Here is a 17,407-nt window from a genome sequence, read left to right as displayed (position 1 = left end):
TAGGGCTTCCCAGGTCCCCTCCTTCTGCCCGAAGGGCCCTCCCTCTGGCCCAGTCTCAGCTCATTGTCACCGTTCAAGACAGAGCCCCAGTCACAACCAGCCGCAGAAGCACTGGCCCTGCTCCACCCCCATCTCAAGTCTCCAGATGTGACTGTTGACGATTTTGCTCAATCATTGAGCAGGCTTTCCGATGAGTACCTGCCCTGCTCCCAAACAAAATACGCTCCCAGCCCAGGGCCCCCCCAGCCGCCACAGAGCTAGCACGCAGGGCAGGAGCTCAGCGAAGCTGGTCGCCAGCTGGGGAGCCGTTGGAGCAGCAGGGTCCTGGGTGTAGGGCAAACGGAGAGACAGAGGAGGGTGCGGGAGAGAGCGGGGGCCACACTGAGGGCCACCGAGGGGTCCGGCCGTGGGCGGGCAGGCGTTGCCTGCAGACAACCCTTCAGAGCCAAGGTGTGGTAGGAGGACGGCAGGACTCAGGGCGAGCTGTGTGCTGTGCAGTCGTCTGGAGCCTCTGGGGCTGCGGAGACAGCAACGTCTAAAGCCCTGACCCTGGGACTCGGTGGGTGGGGCGTCACCCCACAGGGCAAAGGTCACTGGACCTGTCCTCCCGTTGGTTGGGGCACAGGCCTGTGTTTCGAGTTAAGTCCTGGCCTGGGCAGGGTGGAGGGGGAGGTTGGCAATTGATTTTCTCTCCCCCTCTTTCCCCCCTGTAGAAATAAATAGATAAAATCTCAAAAAAGAAAGAAGAGCATAAAAAAGACAGAGAGCGGGCAGGGGAGGGAGGGAGGGGGCAGAGGGTGGGGGTGAAGTGGGGTAGGGCCTGGGCCTGAGGCTGGAGGCTGGTCCTGCAGGCCCCCCCGCCCCCCCTCCCGCCATGCCCCCCTGCGAGGTGGCCTCCCGGCCTCAGTGTCCCCGTCTGCAACCTCTGGCAGTGCCCGCAGCTCAGCGGCAGCACCGGCCCGCGCGCTATCACTACCGCTAATAAAAATCACGACTGTTCCCGGGACGTGCTGCTGTCCTCGCTGTGAGGTCGGGAGGGCAGATCGGCCCGGAGAGGGCGGGGGGGGGGGGGCGGGGCAGGAGGAGAGCGACCCCGGAGGGAGGGGCGGCTTCCCCCGAGACTGGACGGGGCGCCGCCCCAGAGTCAGGCCAGGGGACCCGCCGCAGGCCCTGCGGCCGCAGCTCGCGGGGGCTCCCTCCGGGACCCTCGGCAGGCCCTGGGGCCACCCCGCGCTCTGCGGCAGACGAGCCCCCGGGGCTGCTCCCCTGGGACCCCCGCGGCCTGGGCGGCGGAGGGACGGGGACGGGGAGGGAAGGGTTAAGCGGCCGCGCGGCCCGTGGGGGGCTGGGCGGGGAGCTGCCGCCGCCGGCGAGTCGCGGCGATTGGCCGGCGCGCAGGACCCGGGGGCAGCTGCGGGCGGGCGGCCGCCCAGACTTCCCGGACGCGCCTGGCGCCTGGGCTGTGCCGCCGGCGGCCTCCCGGGACGCGCCGCCCGGCTGCCTGGGGACAGCGCCGCTCCTGCGCCAGCCCCCCCGCCCCCTCCCAGGCTACCCCCGCCCCGGCTGTGGGCGGCGGGGACTGTCTCTCTTGGTGCTTGTCAACCGCGGTGACAGTACCGCTGTCAGCGCCTCGGACGCGCGCGCCGGCGACGGCCCCGCCAGCCCGCCATCCCCCGGCCCGGCCGGGAACCGCGGAAGGGCCCGGGGCTCCCGTGGGGCTGACTGTCCTGATGCCCAGGCGAGGGCAGCCTGCCGGGTCCCCTGGGGCTGGAGGTGGAGGGGGGGTCGAAGGGCCTGTGGGGCCCCTCCTGAGGGGCCCTAAGCCAGCCCACTGAGGCCAGGGGCCCAGCCCCGCAGCCCCACGCCACGGGATCCTCACTGGGGACCTGGAAGCGGCCCCAGAAATCCCCAAAGCGCGGGCTCCAGACTTCCGCGCCAGGAGGTGGTCACGTCTCCGCTGTGATTTTGCAAAGTCTAGGTCTGCCCCTGCTGGTGATATGGGAACCGCTGGGAAAAATCTCAATTCACAGAGAAATCCACTGCAAATAAAAGCGAGGCTAAAACTCCTGGAAAGAAAAAAACTATGGCAATTTGGAACACCTCCCCCCCAGCCCCTTGACCCTCCCCATGTAAGACCCCCCGCAAGATGTGAGCCCTGAGCAGGGCTCAGGACAGGGCAAGCACCTTCCCCGGCTTGGACCCTGCTTCCCGTTCCTCCTGGACTTGGTCTGTGCCCTCTGCCCCCGCCACACCCTCCCTGGCCCTGCCACCCAGCCCACCTGTGGCGCCCGCCCGGGCCCCAGCCCCGGCCCCGGCCCCGGCCCCGGCCTCTGGGAGGAGGCAGGACCCTCCTTGCAGCCTCCCTCTCCCGGGGAGGGCAGCGGGGAGGCTGCCGCCTGCCTGCTCCCTCATCTATCACCCTGAACTGTGTCTCACGATAAAATTACTCATCCTTGGCCAGTGATAAATGAGGTTGGTCTGGAGAGGGCCACGGGGGTGGGGGCGGGGACGCCCCGCTCAGGGCTTCGGGGCCAGGGTGCGGGAACTAGGGGAACTGCGTGTCGGTGTTACCGCGCAGCCTGGCTCGGGCCGGGAGACGGGTGCGGGGAATCCTGTGTGTGAGTGACAGGGCGGGGCGGGGCCCGCTGGGGTTGGAGTTGGGCGTGGAAGCCCAGGGATGGGGGCAGGACAGTGGGGTGAGCCTTGGAATGGGGCGCTGGGGTCCACAGAAGGGGGCTGGGTGTCGGAAGCACAGCCTGGCGTCGAGGGAGGGAAGCCGACAGCTTGGGGGTATGCAGGCAGGGGCGCCGATAACTGCATGTCTGCAGGGGAGCAAGCCCGCGGCCTCCAGACCGGGGGGGTGCCCGGAGGTCAGGCCTCCGGGACCCTCCGGGACCCTCGGCTCTTCGGTGTGGCCAGGTATCCCTGAGACGTCCTTGGCTGGCCACTAAGGGGCCAGTGAGCCGTCACAGCGGTGAGTTGAGGAGGAAGCCTTGGCCTCTGATTAAAGCAGACGGGGCCAGGGGGCCAGGCCTCAGGCCTGCTTGGCCACCTGCCAGTTGTCACCTGTGAAAGGAAGCAGAAAGAGCACCTGCCCCCTCAGGTGCTAGGAGACTGTGCTGTTGAAACACTGAGTCACTGAGACACTATCTCCAAGGCCTCCTGAGGGCAGCAGAGATGAGTGCCTCGGGGTCCCGGTTCGGGGGCAACACTGGATGCCTGTGTGACCCGCAGTTCTGGAAATGGGGGGGTGCGCAGAGCTCAAGGGACAATGGCCAGCTCTGACTGGAGCGCCCCAGGAAGCTTCGTGGAGGAAGTGGCATCAGATTAGACTGGCGGCTGCTGTCAGTCTTTCCGGGATCTGCTTGGCGCTGCTCCTGGCCGAGCCCCACGGGGGCTCTCACAGAGGTGTGTCAGCCGGCTGCGGGGGGCCGGAGGCGCCTCCTCGGACTCCCGGGGCGGACGGAAGGGCTGTGTGCCCTGGTCGCCTGTCCCTGCAACGCTGTGCAGGGCACAGAGGCAGACCCCGTGCTGGCTGAGTGGGTCGGGGAGGAGCGGCGCGCATGGGCTCGCCCTGCCGACCGCAGAGCCGTGGAGTTCGTGACGCGGGAGGCGACAGGCTGGGCCCCGCGAGGCCAGGCTCAGGGCCCTGTGACCCTAACGGGGGAGCAAGTGTGGGGCCCGGAGCAGGGGTGGGGGGCTTGCCTGGGCACAGCATCTGTGGGGTCTGGCCTGTGTGGGCGTTGAGTTTCCCAGTCACTGCATTTGGAGTCGGTGCCTGGTGGGGAGGGACACCGCCTCTCAGGAGTAACACTGGCCTCCGAGCCCCGCTAAGGGCGGCTGGGGGCAGCGTCCCCCGACTTGGGTCTCCGGCTTGGGGTTCCCAAAGGCTCTGGCGCACTGCCGGCTGCTCTGCCGGTGGGCGGCATTTTGAACTGCACCGTAGCCGCAGCTCTCGGGGAGGAGTCCCACCTGCCACGCAAAGGATCCCTGGGCGCTGGGGCCTCTGTGTCCACCGTGTCCCCCACAGAAGAAGCAGAGCCCAGCCAAGACCAAGCCTCGGGGGACGGCACCCTCGCTCCGCCCACGCTGCTCTGGCCCCCCCACCCCGCCACGTCGGGGAGCCGAGAGCAAGGCCGCCAGCTGCAGGTCCGGTCCGTTCCTCCAGGCGCGGAGCCCCAGGCTGCTCCTGTCTGGAGGGCCAGCCCCAGACAGCCCCCCACACTCTCCCTGTCGGCCACACCCTGTCCTTAGGGCCCCTGGGCGCTGACAGGCCAAGGTCCAAGCCCACCTGTTCCGGACAACGTCGGCTCCAAGCCAACGCCAGGTGCTGCCAGCCCTGCCGATTCTCCCACGTGCAAGCGTGTTAGCACGGGCGTGCCCTGTGTGGCGCGCGTGTGTGTTCACGAGGCTGCTCCTCGGTCTACAGAGCGCTCTCCCTGGGGTGTCTTCAAGGCTTCGCTCCTGCCCAGAGGCAGCACCCTGTCGGGGGCCCCGCTGAGCGATGGGGCCCTGGCCCCCTGGCCCCGCCCCAGAGCGGACTCAGCCTCCCCTCCCAGCCCCGCCCCCACCGTCCCCCTGGTCCCCACAGTAAATCCACCACGTGCCCCAGGAGCAGGGCTTGGCCTGAGAGCCTGGACGTGGAGGCGGCCCCCGGAGGCCAGGCTGGGGGTGCTGCAGGGAGCTTGGCACCCAGGCCCCCGACCACGGAACCCCCTCTGGTGTCCCGTCCCTGGGCGACAGTTCAGGACGTCCTAGCCCTTACCAGGCGGCAGTGGACGGGCCAGGGATGGGCCGAGGGTCCGCTGCGCAGCTGTGTGTGCTGCAGGGTCCGGCCGCAGGAGCAGCCCAGGGGTGCGCAGGAGAGGCTCGGGGAGAGCCTCCTTCAGGGGGCGCTGCGAGCGCGCTCAGGAGCAGAGAGGCTCAGACCAGACAGAGCAGCCGACTTACCCGGCTACGCGAGAGAACAAGACACCCCTTCAGGGGAGGACGGAGGGGGACAGTCGCCTGGGAGCCCCGCCCGCCCGGGTCTCCACCTCGAGCGTCCGGCTGCAGCGGGGGGACTGGGGGGGCGCGGGGCAGGGCTCAGGCAGGTTCAGGGCGCCCTGGACAGGGACGGGGCCGGGAGTCCCGGGAGCCAAGGCGGCTCCCGTTCCCGGGATGGGGCTGGAGGGGAGAGAGCCCCGGAGTCCACAGAGGGCGGGTCCGTGGGGGGGGTGCACACGTGTGTGTGTGTGTATACGTGTGTGTACACACGTGAGGAAAGAACCACCAGGCACACCAAAGGAAGTCGTGTCTGGGGCTCACACGGGCTGCAGAAAGCGCCCCTTCCATGGGCCGGGCGGGCTGGCCTCACCGTGCTCGGGCTGAGGACTCGGCCACCCCGCCGCCGTCCAGTGGGACAAGGTGGCCTGAGGCTGCTCTGGTCCCGCCACCGAAGCGTTAAAGCAAGACCTGGGAGGACGAAACTGCCCCCAGGGAACTTCCTGGTGTCCAGAGACAAGTGCAAGGCTATTTACGAAAAGGTCCATCCACTGGCAAACCTCAGGATCCCTGTCTGTCACCCGGTCGGAGATCAGAGATCGGCAGGTGCGCCCAGGGGCAGGGACAGGGAAGGCGATCAATCGATTCATTGGGGCCGGCCCAGAAAGGACCAGGAAAGAAAGGGTTTGTTACAACCCCACCCCTGCGCTCAGAGTGAAGGCGCTAAGTGCCCAGCCCACCATGAGCCGCGTGAAAGCTGCCCCAGGGGGCAGTCCTGGGAAGATGGCGGGAAGCTGGCACGGGGACAGAGCTCCCCAGCGGGCCTGGCCGCACCCGCCCCTGCGGGAGGCCGCCCGGCAGAAGCCACCGGGAGCTCCGTCCACCAGCATCGGCTGGCCGGCCGGGGCCGCACCTTCCCCTCTCCGGTCAGGTGGCTGCGGGCCGGAGCCCCCAGCCCGGTCTCCCGGCCTTGCCTCACCCCAGGCCGCGCCCTGGGGCGGTGAGAGAAGCAGGGCGGCCCCCGGACGCTCCTCCCTGCACTCACCCAGCAGCCTCGACCCCCCTTGGGCTGCAGGCTGCGCTCGGCCCCCCTCTGCGAACCTCAGCCCCTCCCCCTGGGGGCAGAGGCACACCCCGGGGCTACGAGCCCCACTGCTGCACCCCCTGTGGGTGCCTGGTCAGCACCCCGGGGGCTTCTGCGCCTGCCGCCCGACCAGGAGCCCAGTGCCGGACCAGGAGGGCAGGGCGAGCGGCAGCGAATGCCGGGCGGCAGCCGCCCCCGGTGCAGGGCCCAGCCCTGCGACCAGGACGGGGAGGCACTGGGCTTGGCGACTGTGACAGGGGTCCTACAGACCCAGCGCCCGGGCCAGGCCTGGGAGGTCCACCAGCCTCCCTGGTTTGGCGTCACTGGCAGAGGGAGGGTCTGAGAGGGTGGGCGTGGGGGGGGCTAGAGCCACGAAGCCCCCAGCTCCAGGACCCGCCGCAGCCTCTCGCCCTAGGCCGGGGGCGGTGGGGGACAGGGAGCGCAGGGCTGCCCCGGAGCGGAGTCCCCACAGCAAGCGGCCGCTGACAGCCAGGCTGAGGCAGGCGGGCCCCTGGCAGCGTGAGCGATGGCGGGCTGAGCGATAAGAAACTAATAATTTATGTTCCCAGCTCCGCGGCCTGGCGCCGAGGGAAGGCTGGGCCACAGCCGCCTCCTCACGCCAGCAGCCGCAACCCTTTATTGCACAAATTATTAACGACCGGAGAATGAACGACTCGGTAATCAGATCAGAGCTGCCAGCACTTTTCATTTGACTTATTTGTATAAATCCTGCAGTCGGGGTCTAGCCTGAGTTCAGAAAGCCAGCCTCACGCTGGCTGGGCGCCCAGGGCCCCTCCCCACAGAGCGCACCCCCTCTCGCCTCACCCAGGACCCCGGTCGGCAGAGGGGTCGGTCAGGGGCCGCCCCGGACGCGGCGAGGGAGACGGGCCGGAGCTGGGGCCGGAGTCACGGCGCAGCCCCGGGGCAGGCTGGGGCCTCGTCCGTCCTCCGGGCCGGGGTCACCTCCTCCCTGTTCTCGGAGCTCGGTGCTGGGGGGTGGGCGGAAGCGGCCCCGGCTGAGGGAAGCCTGTCCAGGCCGGCATCTCTCCCGCCGCCCCTCGCCCTGCGTCCCCACCCCTGTCCCGCGGCTGCTCGGGGCCTCTGTCTCCCTTGGGTCCAGGGACTCCGGCCGGGCGGTTTCGGCGGCAGCCCCGAGGAGCGCGCCGCCTGTGGTCCTCTCGAGTCCACTTTTAATCTCATTGACCTCTCGTTATACTACAGCGCATAAATTCAGATTTGGAGAGCTTATGTTCCATCATAAATTGGGCTGGCAGACTTCCGATCAACAAGATAAAGCTGTCTCCTGTGAGGTGGGTGTTTTATTGGTCTTGGCCCCTGCGCTGCAGGCAGTACTGGGGGGGGGGGGGTGAGGCGGGGCCTCTGCTCGCCCCGCTGCCCAGAGGGGCCGTGCGTGGAGCACCGGCCTGAGGCCCTCCTGCTGCCACAGGCAGGCCCGGGCCTGGACACGCGTCCTCAGCGCTGGCGGGAGCGGCTGCGGGGCCCCCCGGCTGGGCACCCAGGCGTGTGTGCATGTGCCCCTCCCCCCAGGGTGGACCTGGGGCTCCAGAGTGGACTGTAGAGTTTGGGGGTTGGGGGGCAGCTGGCCCTGCCTGGGAACCCTGGGGGCCAAAGCACTGGGAGAAGGGAGGGCTTCTCCCAGAAATGTGGGGGCCTGGTCCAGCTCTGTTCATGGTTTGGACACATCGTCCCCAGAGTTCCAAGAAGCAGACAAGGGGAGGTCCTGGCAGCTTGGGCCACCCAGAGCCTGGGCTCCTGCCACCCACCCCGACAGGGGTGATGTCTGCCAGCCCTGCCTGCCCCTCCCTAGAGGTCACGCCTTCTCTGCAGAAGCCCCGCCTCTGTCAGCGTCACCACCCCCACGCTGACACTCTGGTCCAGCTCCTGACACAGAGGACCCCCCCAAATCAGGACCTGAGCAACCTGGCCTCCCAGGGCCTTGGCAGCGCCTCAGGAAACCTGTGGGACCAGGGTATGTGCCCTAGCCGGAGGGGAGGGCAATCCTGGGAGGCTTCCAGGAGGAGGTGATGTTGCTGTGGGGCTTGAAGGTAAGTAGGCAACAGCGGGGCTGACACTGCGACCGGATGCAGCAGGCACAGCGCCTGGACCATGGCACGAGGAGAGGCCACAAACATGTTTTAAGAAGGAAAAAGAAGACAGTAATAACCAATATTGAATCTAGCATAGATTACGTTCATCTTCATACCAACCCAGTTGTAAAATATGATTTTAAAAAATCTTAACAGAGGAGAGGCCCACAAAGGCCGACGGTGCTACACGAGCCATGACGGACCCTGGCCAGGTACAGAAAAGTGACACTGGGCAGGAAGCGGGGCTGGGGGGGGGGGGGGAAGGCCCGGCTCGGAGGGCGGGAGCCAGCTGCCCCCCAGGTGGCGCTGCAGAGCCGGGCGGGTCCTCTGGGCAACGGAGCCCGAGGCGGCGGTGGGAGCAGGTTGGGGAAGGCGCTCTGGGGACTGGGAGGCGGACGCCCAGGGCAGGCCGTGGCCTCGGGAGTGTCCGCGGACGCTGGAGACTCGGAGCCGTCGTCTGTGAAGGAAACCACAGAGGTGCACGCGAGAGCAGGGAGCGGAGCCTGGGGGGCTCCCACCCATTCACTGCTCCACTCACCCGCCCACACCCACCTGGGCCTGAAGAGCCTCCTGAGAGCGAGGGACCGGGCGGCTGGCCTGGGCAGAGGGTCCCCGGGCGTGACTCACCCCATGCGCCCTGAGGCAGCACCTGGAGGCTCCGAGAAAAACCCCAGTGCGTCGAGGCAAGAAGAGGGCAGGGCAGGAGACGGGCCAGTAGCACCGAGCGGGAGCTGGCAGGTTTGCTGAGGCCCATGCTCCCGGCCGGAGGACGGCATGACCGGCCCTAGCGAGCGGGGCTGTGCGCGCCCTGCCTCTGGGACCAGGACCCAGGAGCCCACGTGCCCCTGCTGGGCCTCCACACACAGCCACTCAACCGCTGACTCGGGCACACGCCGGGAGGGCGGCCGTCTGCCCCTCGGAAGGGCCTGCAGCACCTGGCGCCTGCCTGCACGGGAACGGGAAAACCCACTGTGGGCAGCACGAGAGGACCCCCCGTTCGGGCACCCCACAGCCCTCTCTACAGAGGCCAAACCACTGTCAGACCCGCCGCAGCTGGCCGGCTGCCCCTCCTCCCGTTCTCAGGGGCCTCCAAGCCCTGCCCCGCTCCCCAGTCTGTAGGGGGGACCGTGTCAAATGCCCTGGAGAGAGTGCCAGGCTGTGGCCTCGGACGCAGCGCTGGGACGGCTGCCCTCTCCCTGCCCTCGGCAGGCCCGGGTCTGGCCTGCACACGTGGGCTCCGCTCGGGGTCAGCCAATGCCGGGCTGCACCCGCTCCCAGGGCTGCTCCCAGGGCACCGCACGTACCTCCGAGGGTCGCCGTCCCTGGGCCGAGCTGTCGTGGCACAGCGTGCACGCCGTGCCGTGGTGCCGCGCCAACCGAGGCAGGAGAGCTCCCCGGTCACAGCCACAAAGGCGCCCTCACACGCACAGCACCCACAACGACGGCAGTGCACCCCACACGGGTGCTACCGACTCAACCTGCCCTTCAAAGAAGGTCCATCGGCAAGGGGAGTCCAGGGCTCGGCCTTCGACAAGGTCCGGCCCGGTTCATGACCTCACAAGGCCACCCTGGGCCAGGCTGTCACGGGAAACAGGGTAGCAGGCACGTTCCCCTCAGCTTGTAACTTCTGAAGATCTGTGACATGACAAGTCAGCGGCGACAACGTGACTGTTGGCCCTCTGGGCGCCCCCGGCAGTGGGACCGTGTGTGTGTGTGTGGGAGAGAGACTCAGACCCCCAAGCTCCTCCGGGGGCAGGCGGGCGGGGGCTGCCGTGCTGCAGCGGTGCCCACAGAGGCAGCCGGCCGCCCGGTGGAGGCTGGCCGTTCCTGTGGGCTGAAAATCTCATCCAGAAGGAAAGGCAAAAGGGGGTCCTCGCACCCGGGCCCCACCGGCCAGGCGGCCTGGGGAGGGAGGCGGCAGACAGCACGTGCGGGCGGGCCTGCGTGCCCCTGTGCCGCGTGGCCCGCGGGCAAGGCCGCTGCCGTCGCAGGCCCGCGGGAGGGGCTGCAGGCGTGGGCCGGGCGGGCCGGGCGGGCGGGCGCTCGTTGCCCAGGAAGCCCTTCCCGGGGAACGATGGCTGTTTTCCTTTTTCCCGAGGCTCTGGGTGGGCCTCCCCGGCGCCCGATCCCTGTGCTCGTGTAACACTCCGGAGGAGAAACGCCCCGCGACCCCTCCTGGAGCACGGAAGGCCCTTCGTGGGAGGAAGCGGGACCGGCGCGGGCCGGGCTGCGAGCCTCGCCGTCTGCCCAGGCCACGACAGGCAAATGCGCAGAGTGGGCGGGCGACCAGCTGCCACAGCCGGCCCCCCGGCCACAGGCTCCCACCATGAGGAGCACGGGCCCCACGGCCTCCTGTGGGGTCTGCGCCGCCCGTGAGCTGACGTGCCCAGCGGGGCTGCGGGCACAAGAGGGGCACAGCACAGCCACGCGCAAGGGCGGGCCTCTGCGGGCTCGGTGTGGGTGCCTGGGAGGCCCGGCTCCCCCCTCGCGCCCGGGCCTGCGGGCCCTCCCGGGGCCTGGGGTGTGCTTGGCCCCCCGCCACCCCACCGTGGCCGTCTCCCCGACCTGGCGTCTGAAAGGGGGCGACCCGGCACTCCGACGGCCGGTGCCGTGAGGGCGAGGGCCGGGGCTCGGTGCCCACAGCCCCCCGTAGAGCCGCCGCCACACCCAGGGCCCCCGCACTGGGCGCCACGGCCCGGCCGGCCCGGCGGCAGGGGCGGGGACCCACCGCACGCCCACTCCTGGGAGAACCTCCTGCTCCCAGGTTCCTGGGGGCTCTGACCCTTCCTCTTGCTTGCCCCTCTCCCCCAGGGGAGCCTCCGCCTGCGCACGCTGAGGCCACTCGCAGAGCAGCAGGTAGGTGCGGAGGGAGTCAGGGCACACGCTGTGTGTGTGTGGGGAAGGGGCCTGCGTCTGCTCACACCTGGCCTGTGCGGGGGCCTCGGGGCCGCTGGCAGGCCGGTGGGTGCGTCTGGGCGCCAGCCCATCGCTGCAGGTGCGTCCGGAAGCCACGGGTCCGTTGGCGGCTGGGGGCTGCGCGGGCACAAGCGTGTGTGCAATGAGTGTGCTTCCTCACAGCGGCGTCAGCCTCGCCCCACCTGTGGGGCCAATGTGACCTGCGCCTGCAGGCCTTCCTGTGTTTGGGCCGGCGGTCTGACCTCTGCGTCCCCCGGAGGAGCGCAGGCCAGGACGCAGGCCCCTCTGCCCCTGGGGTGTCAGGGACACCCTGCTCTCCTCGCCCTCCCCTTGGGCCCTTCTTCCCCTTGGGCCATCCCGCATCTGGGGCTCAGTGGATGACTGGTGAAGGAATGGACGGAAAACGGCCCTCGGGGTGCAGGGCTGGAGAGGGGCGCCAGCAGAAGCGCCAACCACGGGCGGGACGGTCCGGCAGCGCCAGAGCAGGCGGTCAAGCCCCGCTGAGCCGGGGTTGGGGGCAGCAGGGTCGGCGGGCCGCCCCCGCGCTCCCCGGGGACGTCTCGGGTCACCGTCGTCTGCGCGGCAGCCGCGCCGCCCGCGGGTTATTTATGACGCCCTCCCCTTCCCCGGCGGCGGGGGCCGCTCCGGCCTCAGCCCGGCGGCGGGGCCCCGAGCGGGGGACCGCGAGCAGCGACGGCGCTGCCAGGCCGGGGGCGGGGCCTCGCCGGCGGGGGTGGGACTGCGGCCGCGCACCCCACCCGCACCCCCTCCTCCTGCTTCCGGGCTGCCCCGCCGGGGCGGGGGCGGGGGGGGGGGCGATTCCAGCGCCAAAGCTCTGCCCCTGGAGCCTCTGGCTCCAGCCTGAGAAGCGCAGAGGTATCCGCGGGGCTCAGGCGCCAGACCAGGCCACAGGTGGACCGGTGGGAGGAAGCCAGCAGATCGCGGAGGGAGGGTACAATGTCTAGGGCCCAGGCAGGAACCCGGGTCCCCGCGGCGTTAGTGGCTCGGACCCTGGGAAGCTGAGGGGCCTATTTCCCAGGAAGAGGAGACAGGTGAGGGTGAACTGCCCTGATGAGCCGAGGCCTTGGAAGGCGGTGCCCAGGAGTCAGGGAGCGGCCCCTGGCGGAGGGCGGCCCAGCAGGGAGTTCTGCACCCAGTCACGATCTGGAGCGAGGGCCTGGACCTCCAGAGGGCGCGCGGAGGTCAGACTGGCTGAGCTAGGCTGGCCCAGGCCTTGCCGGCCGGAGCCCTCCCCCGGAAGCTCGAGGTGGGCCCCCCGGCCCTCCTTGTGGGCTCTGGGCCTGCGGGGCCGTGACAGCGTGAGGGGCCCTGCAGGAGGGCGAGGTCCCCTCCACGGGCTCCGGGTGGAGGGGAGACCAGGCCCGCCAGCCCCGCGGCGCCTGCCCAGGTCCAGAGGCGCCCGCCAGCCCCCTCCCCTCCGCGCGGGGCAGGCCCGGACAGGTGCCGCACTCGGGGCTGGGTGGCGGGACGGTCGTTTGGCAGCAGGGTCCGCGCTGTGGCCAGCAGCGGGCACTCTGGCCTCCCACTCGGCCTCCAGCCGACCCCCGACGGCCTCTGCGCAGACAAGGGGCTTCTCTGGGGGAGCTGCCTGCGGGGCAGGGACAGCCTCCCCCATCCCTCGGACACGGGGGGAGGGCCACACCTGAGAGCGAGGCGCGGGCGGCCGTGGGGCACCCCAGCCACCACACCCGGCCCGGCTCACGCCCGGGCTCAGGCCGCGGATGGAGCAGGGGGGCGGCGGCGACGCTAGGAGGGGCCGCACACGTGCCCCCAAGTCCCCATCAGCAGAGGGACGGGCGGGCGCGTGAGAGCGCAGCAGGGGGTGCGGGGGCAGCCGTGCACTGACAGGTCAGTTCCTGGTCCGCGCCCAGACCCCGGTGCCTTCAGCCCAGCACGGTGGAGGGTGTGTCAGAAGGAGTGGTGGCCACCGGCGGCCAGCCACGTGCCCAGCCGGTGCTGGCGTCTGGGAGGCGGTGGGCAGCGGCGGCGCCGTGCCCCTCCCCCTCCCGTGCGGAAGGTGCCCCTGCAGGCTGGGGCCAGCTGGCCCGGCGGCCGTCCTCGTCCTCGGGGAGGCCCACGCAGACGGGGCCGGAGAGGCAGGGGCTGCGGCCTGGCTGCTGGGTCGGCATCTGAGGATGCTGTCCCGTTTGTCCGAAATGGCGCACCAGAGAAAGACGAGCCTGTCTCAGCAGCTGCCGCCGGGTCTCAGGCCCCTTCCCGCTTCTCCCTATGCAGGTGGCACGGCCGTGTGGCTCGCCACCAGGAGCCTCACTCTGGCTCTCCCGAGGCCCTGGGGTGGGTGCAGGCGCGGCCGGGCCTCCTTGCCCAGGCAGCTCCTCATCGGGACAGAAACCTGCTCGGACACAGTCCCACATGCACTGCCTCTTCTCCCCCCCAGCAGGCTGCGTCCCCCCGCCCCCCCCCGCCCCCGCCGCGGCTCAGGTCCTGTTGGCCCTCCAGTCAGGCAGCCTTGACAGCCGTGTCCCCCAGGAGCGTTCCCTGACTTCGGGGTGTCTCACCTTCCTTATCTATAAAGTGGGGATAATGAGGAAATAATCTTGAGGTGATCAAGTGAACCGAGACATGTCAAGTTCAGAGTGAGGTGGCAATAACCCGCAGCACTGTTGTTGTGCACGGAACACCAACCCTCCCGGGCACCTCTGCCAAGACCACACACCGCAGGCCCGCGGCCTCGCGCCTTGTTGGTGCAGGGAAGCCCACCTGGGCCCTCCCCGCTGCCGCGCCCACCACCCACCCGCACCGTGCAAACGCTCCCACTCAGAGCTGCAGGCTCACAGCCACACATCTGTCGGGGAAGCGGGTGAGCTCAAGCCCGGATCCCCTCCCCTGCCAGGAGCCCCTCGGGATCCGGGCCGCCACGGCCCCACGTGGAGTCCCAGACTCCAACAGCGGGCCCCAGCAGTCGCTCCCTCGACCGCGGAGCTTCCCGTGCGCGCGGCGTCTCGCTAGCCCGCTCACCGCCCCCACCCCGCCCTCGGTCTCCCTTCCTCCCACCCTCGACCACGCAGGAGCAGAGCAGGGGGTGCAGCCCTGCCCCGCCGCCTCTGTGTGCGCCTAGTCGGCCGTCACGCACCCCCTGTTGGAGCCCGCGCCCGCCCGCCCGCCGCGCCGGGGCCTTTTAAATGGGCCAAGTTGTGGTGGCGGCGGCGGCGGCGGCGGCGGCGGCGGGAGTCTCCCAAGTCCTCGCCGGGCGGGCGCGCGCCAGTGTACGCGAGTGCGCGGCACGGGCGGCGGGGCGGGGGCCTGGAACCCCCGGGCGGGGCGGGGCGCGGGTCCGGAGACAGAGAGACTCCTCGTCGCCCGGCTCCGCCCGGCAGGCGGACCGGCGAGCGGGGGGGCGGGGCCGCCCCAGGGGGCCCGGGCGCAGGTGGCCCGGCGCCCCGAGGAGCCCTAGGGCCCTGGAGCTGCGGCGCTCGGCACGTCGATCCGGGATCGGTAACGGCTCCGGTAGCACCATGTCTCGGGCAGCCGAGGCCCTGCCAGCCGGCCGGGCAGCGGTCCGAGGGGGCCTGGCGGGAGGCGCGGCGGCAAGGCGCAGTAGCGGCTAGGGCGGGCTCGCGGCCAGGCGCCTCCCGGGTCCCCCGCCCTCGAGACCCAACTCCAGCCCGGGAACAAGTTGAGCCGGCGACGCGGAGCCGGGCTGCAGGACCACTGGCCCGCCATGCCGGCGGTCAAGAAGGAGCTCCCGGGCCGCGAAGACCTGGCCCTGGCTCTGGCCACCTTCCATCCGACCCTGGCGGCGCTGCCGCTGCCGCCGCTGCCCGGCTACCTGGCGCCACTACCCGCCGTGGCCGCGCTGCCTCCGGCTGCCTCTCTACCCGCCGCGACCGCCGGCTACGAGGCTCTGTTGGCTCCTCCGCTCCGCGCCTCGCGCGCCTACCTGAGCCTGCATGAGGCCACCCCGCATCTCCACCTGCCCCGGGACCCTCTGGCCCTCGAGCGATTCTCGGCCACGGCGGCGGCGGCACCGGATTTCCAGCCGCTGCTGGACAACGGCGAGCCGTGCATCGAGGTGGAGTGCGGCGCCAACCGCGCGCTGCTTTACGTGCGCAAACTCTGCCAGGGCAGCAAGGGTCCGTCCATCCGCCACCGCGGCGAGTGGCTCACACCCAACGAGTTCCAGTTTGTCAGCGGCCGCGAGACGGCCAAGGACTGGAAGCGCAGCATCCGCCACAAAGGTGCGCCCGCGGTGGGGGCGCGGGCTGCTGCCGTCCCCCCCCCCCCCCCCCCGCGCCCCCGCTCCGCTCCGCTCCGCTCCCGAGGACCCGTGGGTCCGGACCCCGCTCCTGCCGCCATCTGGGAAACTCCCTCACCGCCCAGAGAGGGCGCTGTGACGCCGGGGCTGCGGCAGGGACACTCCCCCCGCCCCCCACCGCAGTACAGTCGCCTAGGTGGACCCGGGCAGAGCGCCCTCGGCCTCCGCGGGTTGCCCAGCTCCAGCCGCGGTGCCCGGGCTCCCTGCAGCGCACCAGCCAGCCTCTCCTCCCGCTCCGAAGGTCTTTGCGGGATTCCGAGGCCTGGCGGCGCAGGAGAAGTTTACGGGAACTCGGGAGAGCAGGCGGGCGGCCGGCTGGGCAGGACGCTCCCCCTCACTCGACCCCGGACGCGGAGCCAAGGGCTCTGGCGGGAGTGGAGCGGCACACGTGCGGCCAGGGCGCGGGTGCGCGCTGCTGGAGAGCAGGGCGAGGCTTACGGGTGGCGCAGGCAGGTGGGGGCCGCGGGGCCGCGCGTCGGGGCGAGGGCGCGCGCGGAGCCGCGGCGGCGGCGGCGGAGCGGCGAGCAGCCTGTTGGGCTCCTGCGGGAGTCTGACTCCAAGGGCGCGACGCGCGGGCGCCTGAGCCGGCAGGCAGAGAAGCGCGGTGAGAGGTGGGGTGGGAGACGTGAGAAAGTTAGAGACCCAGTAGCGTTCGACTTTGGGGTTAGCGGCTCCTTAGTGGCTGCTCTCTTCCCGCTGCGAGGTCAGGCGCAGCCCCAAGTCCTGACTGCGCCGCTCACCTGCCCCCCGGGCTCGACCCTCCTTGGCCCTTGTTATGGGGGCTCCCGCGGACGGGTTCGGAGAGGGTGGAGCGCGCGAAAATAGAGGAGGTTAAGGAGGGTGGAGGGGGCCACCCTTGGAAGGGGAGGGCGCTCGCCAGGATCCTCCGTTTCTGAACGCAGCGAACCGTAACGGGGTCTGCGATGCTGGGCTGGGCAGCGGGTGCGGAAGTTGGGCTGAGGTGGGGTTCACGCTCGCGCCGGGAGGGGCCCGGCCCTGCTGCCGAGTGCGGCCCGGAAGTGTGCCTGGAGGCCGCCCGCCCCCTCACTGGTCCTGCCTCGGCTCTCCCCGCAGGGAAAAGTCTGAAGACGCTTATGTCCAAGGGGATCCTGCAGGTGCACCCTCCGATCTGCGACTGTCCGGGCTGTCGAATATCCTCCCCGGTGGTGAGATGTGGGAGAAAGCTGGGGCTTCCGGGTCTTTTCTCTCCCCTGTGGAGCGCCCGCGTATTTTGTAGGATCCAGAACCCTAACCTCAGCTCAGCCAGTGCAGGACGGAGCCCCGGGGCAAACGGGCGATGTTGCTGGGGGTGGGAACCCTGGGGCCCCTGGACCCCGCTTTGGGTCTGGTCTATCCTGAAGCTTCTCCTTGGAGCCACTTCCCCTGAAGCTCTGGGAACAACCAGGGTCTGAAGGTTCCGCTCCAGAGGGTGTCTTCCAACTGGCCTGAGGCTCCGCCGGCCACCAGTCTGGGGGGCCACCAGGTCACCCGGCCCAGCTTGGGTGAGGGCCAGCCCTAGGGCAACGCTCACTCCACTGTGTGTTCTAGGGTGGTCACAGGCTTGGACATGAGCGACGTGCCTCTTCGGGGTCCGTACGGCGGGGCCCTGCTGTGGAAAACCCTGGGTGTGCAGCGCTGTCAGGGGCAGATCTAAGCAGTGTGGTCCTTGGTACCCAGAGGGCAGGCTCCCCCCCGGTGGCCTGGGAGCGACCAGAACAGGTGCTGGGCCCACAGCGCATGGTCGCCAGGCAGCAGTGGTGGACCATTGATCTGAAACGGAAATTGCATCTTGAGAGGGACCAATTTCGAGCCCCTGGGGGAGCCGATTGGAGCCAAGCTGCGAGCTGGTGGGTGGCGCTGGGCTGACGCCACCGCCACTGCCACCTCCGGCAGGCAGCCCCCTCTGGCTGGAAGGGTGGGGAGGCGAGGGGGGCGAGCTGCCTGGGAGGCCTTGGGGCCCTGGCCTTCACCTTTGGCCTCTTCTCCTGGGAGCAGCGGTAGGGCGGGGGAGGGGATGTC

At 70.3% G+C, this 17,407-nt stretch overlaps 1 protein-coding gene across 1 annotated transcript in view; it reads left to right on the top strand.

Annotated features, from left to right (window-relative positions):
* Positions 1–14,650: 14,650 nt before the first annotated feature.
* The window catches only part of SAMD11 (sterile alpha motif domain containing 11), a 17,541-nt gene continuing 14,784 nt past the window's right edge, over positions 14,651–17,407 (top strand). The window contains exons 1-2 of the mRNA XM_054584568.1: positions 14,651–15,311; positions 16,463–16,554. Coding sequence (XP_054440543.1) covers positions 14,795–15,311; positions 16,463–16,554 — 609 coding nt within the window. The 5' untranslated portion in view covers positions 14,651–14,794. The remainder of the gene's footprint in view (positions 15,312–16,462; positions 16,555–17,407) is intronic.

Source organism: Pteronotus mesoamericanus, unplaced genomic scaffold (genome assembly GCF_021234165.1).
Source record: "Pteronotus mesoamericanus isolate MK-2021 breed Mesoamerican mustached bat unplaced genomic scaffold, CSHL_Meso_final contig_1193, whole genome shotgun sequence".
Classification (NCBI taxonomy): domain Eukaryota; kingdom Metazoa; phylum Chordata; class Mammalia; order Chiroptera; family Mormoopidae; genus Pteronotus; species Pteronotus mesoamericanus.
The sequence above is the reverse complement of the archived record's forward strand: the minus strand, read 5'-3'. Positions and strand labels throughout refer to the sequence as shown.